Here is a 10,433-nt window from a genome sequence, read left to right as displayed (position 1 = left end):
AACAAAAAAAAAGATATACTTTTACACCATGAGGGCTGATTAAGGTTCAAGCCGCTGGATGCCATTGAGAAGTCGTCTGACACACAAGTGGTTGGTGTGGGTTTGGAGTGCTGCAGTGTGTACAGACACAACAGTGTGATAATAGTTCAGGTCTTACAGGCCCTATCTGTCTGAAACAGTAAACTGACCTCAAGGACAGAGCAGCTTCAACATGAGCTCTTATTGTCTCTGTCTTGTTGCCAATAATCTTAAAAGGAGATAAAAACCTGTATTACAAACTTAAATTGTTATTTTGTTTGTTAACTCGACTTGATTACACACATTATTTGTGTGTAAACACACCAGCACCGAATGTGTGTCTAATTAAGGAGATTTATGCCAATTCACTGAACATTTTCAATAGCAAGGACTTTTAATTATTTCCCCGCTGCACCATGAAAGAAATCCAGCTGCTTTGCTACGTGATCCCAATCGGGATGTGCTCAGGTTCCCACCACCCTCCCCCAAAATCCCAGCTCACCCACATTCTGGGAACGCCATACAGACAAGGGCCGCATCCAGCTCAGCCCTAAACACCCCCCCACCCCAAAAAAAAAAACACGGCCTCATCCCACTGCTCCATTGTGTGCGTGGGTAGTAGCTCAGCCAGGCTATTGTCTGGCCTGGCTCCTCAGCACGTACTTTATGCTCAAACCGACAACACAGCCAGCCAGCTCCAACATAAAGAAAACAATATCCTCCCAAGATCCTTCATAGTCATCCCAACATCCCCAACCAGCTTATGGCAGTGTAAATAAGGGCCCTCCAAAATGTTACTGTAAGCAGCGGCAGTAGGAGCAGGCCTTGGAGTGCTCACCAGCACCAAACATCTCACATCTGCTTTAAGAGATCCAGAGCTTAAACTCCCTGCCTGTGTGCATTTCTTATGAAGCAACACATTCACATGGAGAGCGGCGGCCCATGTGATAAGGCTTAGCTGCAGGGGTGACGAGCTGGGATATGTGCAGCCGAACTCCACAGAGTAATATAACATTCCTCTCCAAGGCTCAAATCCTGCTTCCTTTTGTGTGTTTTGTTGGTGTTTAGAGCTACTTGGGAGAAGTTGAGAGGAAAGTTGTAAGTGTCCACAACCTCAACAAGGCCAGCGGTGGGAGCCCTTGACCTCTGCAGGGACAGACTGCCAGGGACAGCTGGTGGGGCCAGTGTTTATTTATTTATTTCTTAACAAAAGACAGGTGGTCACACTTTGAAAAGGACACACAAACAAGCCTGCACACACACTTGTGTACAGACAGTGCACACATACACACATATGCATGGTTAATCCCCCCCCTTAGCTTACACATGCATAATGTTATCATCAACTTAATGTTATAAGAGGCCATTCTTTTGACTTTCAGAAAACAATATTTCAAAGGGCATATATCAGGATCTTTGCAATAAATGATAGTTTTATTAATTCCAGTTGAGAAATGCTGAAAAAAAAAACGTATTCTGTAGTCTGTGATAATGTTGTCAAAGAGTGATAATGTTGTTTAGGTTACCAAAAAAAATGCAGGATGCAATGCCCAAACAGGTTTAAAACTAAAAGGAGCAAATACTTGAAAATGCATTAATAAAGCTAAATATATGTGGGTATTTATTTAGTGAGGAAGTCAAACCTAAACAGTAGATTGGATACTTTTAATAAACCAGCACTCTACAGAGGGATTGAAAGTCCTTTATTTGCAAAGTGACTGTAATTTACCACAGAAGCAAATACAAAAACAAAACAAAAATAATGGGATTCAAAGGCATTTGTATGCACCTTCCTCCCACAAACAAACTGTTTTTTTCTCCATAAAAAGTATTTCCAAACTAATGTCACATGTGATGCATTAGAATGGAAGTTAAAAATATAAATAAAGGTGGCTGCTGCATTTAAGCATTTCCCCTTTTATGTGGCCTGGACACACACAACAAAAAGTTGTTGTTAAAGCCAGTGTTCATGGCTTCACATGCAGGAGGATCATATGGAGGGAGTGGTTATTGATTTAACAAGATTTACAGAAATCAGTAGACAATTGTACCGTCAGCTTGTAGACAAACAGTAGAAAAGCTAAATAGGAATAGTTTTCCTAACTTCGATTTTTATGCTGACGAGTACCATCCATGGTCAACTCAGTGGTCTGGCTGTTGACTCCCTGCGGTATATCTTGGGTTGATATAGCATTAAATATGTTTGCGCCCTCACCCATCAGATTTTGGGCTTTTATTCCACCCAATATCTAAGATCTTGATGATTACATAATTCTATATAAGTAGCGGTGTGTTCTCAGAAGGAGGCAAGAGATTCTTCCATTTCATTAAACGTTCTTTTATAAAATCTCTATAGCAAAGGTTCCCAACACATCTGTTTTCGGTTTCAATAAGAAGTACACATCCCTTTGAGATGGTCAGCTTAAGAATTTTTTTTTTACACCATGTAAAGTCTTACTGCATGTCATAAAGACTTTTGAAAAGTGTGTCTTTGCTTTTATTTATTGTCAATCAGTGCAGATTATAATTTATGTTTCATGCTTATTTATAGTTATGGTTCTAAAATGTATAAATAAATCATATACTTTAAAAAAAAGCTTTTCCTTTTTGGCTATATATTGAATACGTGTAAGTTATGGTATGCATGGATCTCTCATACTTTGTTGACCTTTTTGGACTGTCTCCCTCTAATAGTATCAAGACTGCGTGTCCTTGTTCCACCATACAGCTGTCACTAACTCACGCTCCATCCACTCATTGACTCATATTTATAGCAGCAACATCACTGGGTTTGACACTTGCCATGCTCAGACCACAGCTGGTCCTCCAGAAGAATGGGTGAAAGACAAACCATGTGGGTCAGTCCAGTTGGTGCTGTCTGGCGTAGTGAAGCGGACTATGTGAGGGGCACCAGTTCCTCTGCCCACCATAGATGCTTAAAGAATTAAGACAGGGGGTCTTTCTTTGCAACACTGCTGAGCGTGACTCCATGAAAGAGGATGAAGTGGAAACCTTAACAGGTGTACTCTTGTTGTTGAAGGTCATGAATACAAAACTAAAACAAGGAAGGATCTAAACAGGGAATCTTAAAGCATAAAGACCAAGAATAATCATAATCACAAGTTCAAACATTTAGAACACCAAACATATAAATGCAAAGTCCTTTATTTCTAAGAAGATGCAATGCCCTCCTGAAACCCATCTCCGATCCAGTTTTACTAACAGGTAATTCAACTTTAACAGGAATGAAGCAGAGATGCCATCCTTAATAGATCCTCTCAAACTATTTTCTTTTTTTGTAGAGTTTAAGCCTGAATTTGTTACAGAAGTAGGTTTATTCTGACTGGTAAATCATCGCCACGAGGTCCTGCTTGAAAACACAAACTTTTTCCAGTTTACAGCTTTAGTCTATTAGCTTTTTATCTGAAATCTTATGGAATATCAAAGATATAATCAAAGTCAGACTCAAATAAAGTTCTCTATAACAAAAACAGGCACACAGCATCACACATCCTTCACCGTATTTGAAAGAGGGCATAGGGAGCTTTCTCTATTCCAGACCCACCTGAAGTATATATATACTTTTTTATTGTTGTTTAATTATGCATTAGGTTGTATAATTAAAAAGGATTTTTATTGCAGTTTTTTGTGACACAACTATGCTTTGCTGCAGTTCCTCAATAGTCTTTCCTACCTCCCTTAAGGTCAAATAATACTAGTTTCAAGTTTTTTTAGTTACTCTGCCTTTAAAAAATAGGAAGTTTAGGGAAGATGTTCATTACTTTGAAGATAACCTTGATTTAATATCCACTAACATCTGCCTTATTGAATGCTCTCATTCAAAGAGTGGCTAAATGGGGCCATTTCACACTTCATCTCTTAGTCACGGATTATTAATTAACTTACCGGACATTCTGATCTACTTGATAAATTATGAATGGCAAAAAAAGCTTCAGTTGCATTAATGTCAGTGGCTGTAAGGTCGGGAAAAGAATTGGCTCATTATTTTTAAGAAATAATTTCTTAAGTGATTCACCATCTCAACTGTCCTTCAAAATAAAATCCTGCATTAAAAGAAAAACAAAACACATTTTTCTACAAAAAAAAAAAAAAAAACACTGAACATCCTCATTGAAGGTGACAAGGATTGTAAAAATATTTAGGGTTGCTTATAAAAACTTCAAGCCTAGCTACTGAATTGATCTAAAAACAACTCCAGGTTTTACTTATTAACCCCTTGCTTGTTTTGCTCAATCTTCAAAAGTAACACAGCAGCTTTAGTGCATATCTGCGTCACGCTTTTTTAAATACCCAACTGTTTCTTAAAGTCTTATCAAGAAATGTGCAGACAAGTTGACGCCTGGCTCCCCAGCAGCTGTCTCTTCACTCAGCCAGGAGTCAAGCAGTGCCCTCGGACACCAACTGCAGGAGCTCCCCACAGACCCGGGCCACAACTGGGCTGCTGAGCAAGAGATGGGACTCTGGAGCTCAAGAGGCACATTTGTAAAAAGCTCAACCTGGCATCCACTGCTCTGAGTCATGTGACTAATTTCTGTCAAGTACTACTGAGAAGTTATTTAGCTTACAATATCTGACCCTGAAAGGTGGCCGTCACCAGTGATAAACAGCAGCAGACACAGTGATGACTATAACCCCCCAAGGTCAGTTCCAGTAGGGATAATTGAAGCCAAACTGCTTTAAAGCTCTGGTTCTATTCTCTCCTGCCTTGTTTCAGTAGATTTAAGGTTAGTCTGAAATAAAAGCCAGGTACTAATTTCATTATGGTCATCAAGCCACAATATACCATTGGTTTTAAGAGTTTCTCCTCAGATTAGAAAGACTAAATAGATCACACTCAGTGTAGATTAAGTGTTTGATGGATTGTGCTGCCACCTGCTGACCTTCAAGGTAAAACAGCTTTAGATGAATAAATCTACTCAAACAAAAGCAGGAAACTTTGCAAAATTATCAGCTTTGAAAGGCAATGTTAAAAAACAAAAAATGCCTTTTAAGACAAAATTTAAAAAGAGTGAAAAATACTGAAAACATTTCTTATGCTACAAAGACCCACAATATCTCTCTCAACTGGAAAGATGCCTAGCCCCAAAAATATTGTGGATTTAAGAGAAACAAACACATTTTATTTTTAACTTATTGTTGCATCTATGTTTTTGTTTACAAGCATACAGTTGGAAAAAAAAAAATTATTCACCATTTTCTAACTTTTAATGTTAGCTGTAGGAACAAAACATGCTGATTCCTACAGACCGTTTCATCATGCCGATACACAGGTTCCTCCACATCAAATAAAAAGTTCCACTGCTTCTTTAAAGGTGTTAACCAGTTTTAAGTGGTTAACAGGTGCCAACCTAGTATTTGCATTTTAACAGCTTTGGTAGAGTAATACAATTAATCCCATTAAATCTTTCAGAGATAGGATACATTATCTTTAATTCAATATGAAATATCACAATACAAATATGAAAGTGACTATAAAAAACATTCAAGTTTATTTCAGTTCAAAAAAAAAGAATGATACATATATACAGGAGGACATTTAAAATAAAAAAATAAGCATAAACTGTAATTTCATGGGGTTTACAGCCTATGATTAGGTACACAATCCTGATCAGGCCTGTTGGTTCTCTTATGTTGAACAGCTGCAGCAAAGTACTTCATCGTATGGTCCACTGTAACTAGAGAACAAAGACAGGGTTAATCATGTTAAATAATCTGTAATAAGCCGCTTTATTAGTCCAACAGGATTTAATTTTTGACCTTCTCACACAGTTTGGGAAAGTAACATGCATTCAGATTTCAATACATTGAGAGAATAAACACTGAAATGTACACTTGTATCAGATAATGTAAATTCAATTAGAATTCAACTAAAGTAAATCAATGGAACAACAAAGCAAAATATTTTTTTATTTAAAAAGGATTTTCAAAGAAAAGTGAAGCGATTTAAAACCTGCCTTGATTAGTCGCTACTCTGGCAGCGATAATCAACTTTCTTCCTTTAACAATTTAACAAACTTTTAGGCAGTTCATTAAACATTTCACTTTAAACACCATACCTTTCAGAAACCTGTATAAATGTTTCTGGTATACTTCTAAAGGGCGAACCAGTGTTTTTGACAAACTGGTGCAACTTTTCTCAACAGCAAGGTTGAAAACTTATCTTGTCAACAGTAAGAAAATGTAAGTGAAGGATTTAAACTTTAGGGTCTAGTCTTGTGAACAAAGGACTGAAAAACCACTTTGGATCAATTCTGTTCAGGAAGGAAAATAATAAATAGATAATTTCTTAGGTGAAATGGGATTTAAAGGATAGGCTAGCTATCAGAATGAGTTGCAACTCTGATTTAAAAGAATCATTTTTTTTAGAAAAAAATATTAAAAGTAAACAGAGGTAGAAAACAGCTTAATAACCCCACATATTTAGTCTAATCCCATGCTCAGCATATTTACATGGCTTTTAGCCTCCGGGTATTTTCACAGCTTTCTTTTGTATATTTTTTCTAAATCTGTAAAAGCTATGGATTTGTCTCAGGCTGTTCATCAAGTCTGAGACTTCGCCAAGACATCTACAGCACACAGTCATATTTATGGGTAACGCAGTAAAAAGGGAGAAGTATTATTTCTTATAACATTTTTTAACACCTTCCCTTTTACTTCGAAGCAGAACTCCCAAGAAAATGCAGTACATTGTGATTGTTAAATAAAGATACTTTGACAAGTGTTAAAAGGTGCAAGAGCCCTGAAAAACTATCTGGGGAAGAGAAAAACTTACTCTGTGATGGTGCAGACGGAGCAGCAGAGGCTGCAGCAGCTGGAACATTGTCGGGTACAAGATGAACAAGCAAGTCTGTCACACTGGGAGCACAGCGTCCTGGAGCCCTGGTTTCTGTGACAAACACAGCAGCCTGTGGGAGCTGTCGCTGCACCTACAAGATGTAGAAAACCTCCATTACAAACCAACCAAGCATAGGGCAAGCCTGACATCTGCTGGCAAAATAATGAGTTACCAAAATGTGCTTTAAGACAAACATACAAGACAAAAAGCGTGTATGCTGACTGTGTGGATATAGAATACATATTCTAGGAATTGTCTTACTTTAAAACAACATTTAAACTTAGTTTTGGTGATTAATGGAATACTAAGGCAGCACAGCATCAGCAGGGAGACCGGAACCTTTTTTCCATTTACATCATATTTTCAGAGATACCTGCTTTGTTGCCAACATTTTCTTTATATACACACAAACCTTTCCCACTGGCCGATAACCTAGATTAAACCCCGGAACAAATCGGCTTTTAATGGCAGTGGGAAGAACTTACTGACGCGTGTCTACCCAGGTCAAACAACTCTGCAAGCAACCTGCGTTTAAATTGCCTCGGCTGCGATCTGCGTGTTGGTTCGCGTGCTAATTTACATGATACAATCGATCAATATAATCTAACAAGCCAAAACAACTCTTTGTTACGCGTTTCTCTCCATTGTTTACTTTAGTGATTTCTGTCACACCGGTGGCATCATCAACGCTCCCCAACGGGATGGGGTCACCAGACACGCAGCTCCGGGTAAGACAGTTTTTAAGCCAATGGGGATGCAGCCAAATGCGGATTGTTAGCGGGTTGACACGTGTCTGAAAAACACGAGTTAAACCACAATTTTCAGTGGGAAAGAGGCTTTCAATAACAAAAATAAAACTTTATTATTAATTCTACATGAGATGCGTTTCATATAATGAAACCCACTAACTGGACAACAGAGTACAAAATCTGATCGTCCACCTTTACAGAAAATTAAACCATCACTACTTCTGTGCAGTGAACAACGCTGAGGATATAAACGCTGAGGGGATACCCTGCTTAGCACAACACCTTGAGTTTTCCTCCAGCAGTGACATTCGGCCTAAAACTGCCCCGCAGACATAACCAGGCGGTTTAAATAACTTGTTTTATACAGCATAAGTACCTGCAGCATAGGACAGTGGATGTGTTTTTATGAAGTTTTCAATAATAAAGCTATTTTTATTTTCCAAAAAAGGATAAAAAAAAAAAAAGATTGATAGATTTCCTAGGTTTGATATTAATATTGCTGCAGTAGAGGACAGATTGATAAACACTGGTTGATGATATCTATGTAACCATTTATAGTAACATTAACGTAAATCTAAAATTCAAAGAATTACAGATTTATGGAGTTTAGACCACTTCCTCTGAACAACACTCTGGTTCTGCTTGTAAACTTTTAAGATCGATGTCCTACCCTAATGGAGACTATATTTGAAAGTGAATAACTATCACCTTTATTCTTTAATGTCAACAATGAACAGGCCTGAGTGCTCAACTTGTTGCTAACCTTTTTACAATGCAGTGTAAAAGCCTCGTAAAAATTAAGAATTATTAAAAGCCTCTTTAAATATATTTCAATCTTTGATGTTTAGTTTTTAAAAACTAGAAATGCAAAAAATATTAAATTTGGTTAATTTCATACCTCACTGATCTCATAAAGTGTAATAAAAGATATTAGCAACAAGAGGTAAAAGTAAATGCTATTTGTGTAGACTAGAATAAAAAAAGTCAAAACATTTTTACAAGCAACAGAGTAATCTTTAATAATGCAATGGAGATTATAAGAATCGTGATTAACCATTTAATAGGAAAAAATACTAACAGATTAGTCTACCATTAAAATAACTGATAGTCATAGTTTAGCATGACTGTATGTGCTCAAATAAAAATAGTATAATGGAGAGGTTAGAGGGCTGCAATCCTTTGGTGAATGCAGCAGGAGGAAACTCTAGTCAGTCTGACTCCCATGTAAAATGGCTTCAAGCATAGAAAGGGTATGTTAGAAAATGCAAGTTATTCTGAAAACACAACTAAATAAACCCATGCCGCAACTCTAGGTGATGAGTCTAAGCATATTCCCTGTACATGCCAAAGTAATATATTTATTAATTGCCCAAAAAGCCTCATTTGTGACCAGGAAACCAAACTGCTGTGCAGGTTTCTGTGGGCTCTGATCTTGTCCCGATCATCATGCATTGCAGGCAAGATGTAGATGCATGAAGTTGAGGATTAGTTTAGTTCAGGGGTTCAACGTTTTCCAGGCCAAGGACCCCCAAACTGATGGAGAGATGGAGCAGGAACCCCCTAATTATATATATTGTATGAAATTGTGTTATATCAAACTGGTCCTATAGCCACTCTATGACAGATCGAGTAATGTAACGAAAGTAATTCCTCTCTGGGAGTATTAAAGTATTTCTGATCCTGATTCCTGGTTGATGGGACAGGTGTTGTGAATGAAACGGTGCCCAGCTTGAAAGAGCTCCTGTGATGCATTGAAGACAAAGACATCTTCTACCTCCATTTATCTCTTTAATATAGTGTGTTGAATTCATGTTAATGTGGATTTAAAGATATTTCAATTAGTGGAAACAATTGCAGGTGGGAATATAAAAACAAATAAATCAAACAAAACTTTCGCGACCCCCTGTTGAAGACCTCTGGCTTAGTTCTTAACGGTGACTTTTTAATCCCAACACAGACACGCGACATATTTTGAAGCATTAGCTTCGCTCTTCACTTACCCTGTACAGCATTTGTTCTTGTGAGTTTCCCGTCGTGTCCAATTAGTGTCTGTCCTCTCAGAAGCGTTTGACTGCATGGAGATATTTTTCCGTTTGGCTGTGAATCTGCGCACTTCTCTCCACTCCATATTTTGCCCACTACAGCTTTCGCCCCGTTAAATAGCAAGTTTTTTGTACTTTCTATATAGAGGCGATGGGGAGAGAGGGGACAAGATAAAGACAGAAGATATTCAATCAGCTGATACACAAATACATCCTATCAGGTGTTTAAAAAGCAGCGGGGAATGTCAAAACAGCATCAAACAAACGTGCGCAACGAAGCTAACACTGTAGCTAACAGCATTACTTAAGCCTACAATCTTTTACTCACCGTATACATCTTGTCGGTACTTATTTCCAAATACACTGTAATTGTTTATCTCCCGCTGTCCGATGTGTATTTTGTACTGGGAGGAGAAAGATTCTGGAAATGGATAGGTTCGTTTGGGCATTTTCGTTGTTAATCGTCCAAAGCTCCCCGTGTACTGCTAAGCTAACAGTTTCACACGGTTGTTTATTGCGGGAAAAATAGCAGGACACAGAAGCCAGCCAATCAGTGACGAGACATTATTGTGACGTGAACATGCATGTCCAATCCAAATGCCGCTGTCTTCTTCTTCCTCTTTTTTTATTATGGCGGATCGCAAGCAACTTTAAGGTGCATAACGCCACCTACTGTACACGAATGTGTAGCAACATTACTTTATATCAAATTCTATTTTTTAATTTTGTATGCTGTAGATAAATAAATAATGCCTTCCTTAATCTGTG

General features: G+C 37.9%; 1 protein-coding gene across 1 annotated transcript; it reads right to left on the bottom strand.

Annotated features, from left to right (window-relative positions):
- Nucleotides 1-5,452: 5,452 nt before the first annotated feature.
- On the bottom strand, nucleotides 5,453-10,198 carry siva1 (SIVA1, apoptosis-inducing factor). The gene is made up of 4 exons (XM_015389921.1): nucleotides 9,994-10,198; nucleotides 9,624-9,803; nucleotides 6,812-6,965; nucleotides 5,453-5,714 (listed from the first exon to the last, which is right to left on the bottom strand). The coding sequence occupies exons 1-4, from the start codon at nucleotides 10,112-10,114 to the stop codon at nucleotides 5,666-5,668; spliced, it is 504 nt and encodes a 167-aa protein (XP_015245407.1). The 5' UTR covers nucleotides 10,115-10,198; the 3' UTR covers nucleotides 5,453-5,665.
- Between the last annotated feature and the right edge of the window lie 235 nt (nucleotides 10,199-10,433).

This window comes from Cyprinodon variegatus, unplaced genomic scaffold (assembly GCF_000732505.1).
Source record: "Cyprinodon variegatus isolate N-32 unplaced genomic scaffold, C_variegatus-1.0 Scaffold480, whole genome shotgun sequence".
Taxonomy (NCBI): domain Eukaryota; kingdom Metazoa; phylum Chordata; class Actinopteri; order Cyprinodontiformes; family Cyprinodontidae; genus Cyprinodon; species Cyprinodon variegatus.
Note: the sequence above shows the minus strand (reverse complement) of the source record. Positions and strands in the feature narration are given on the sequence as shown.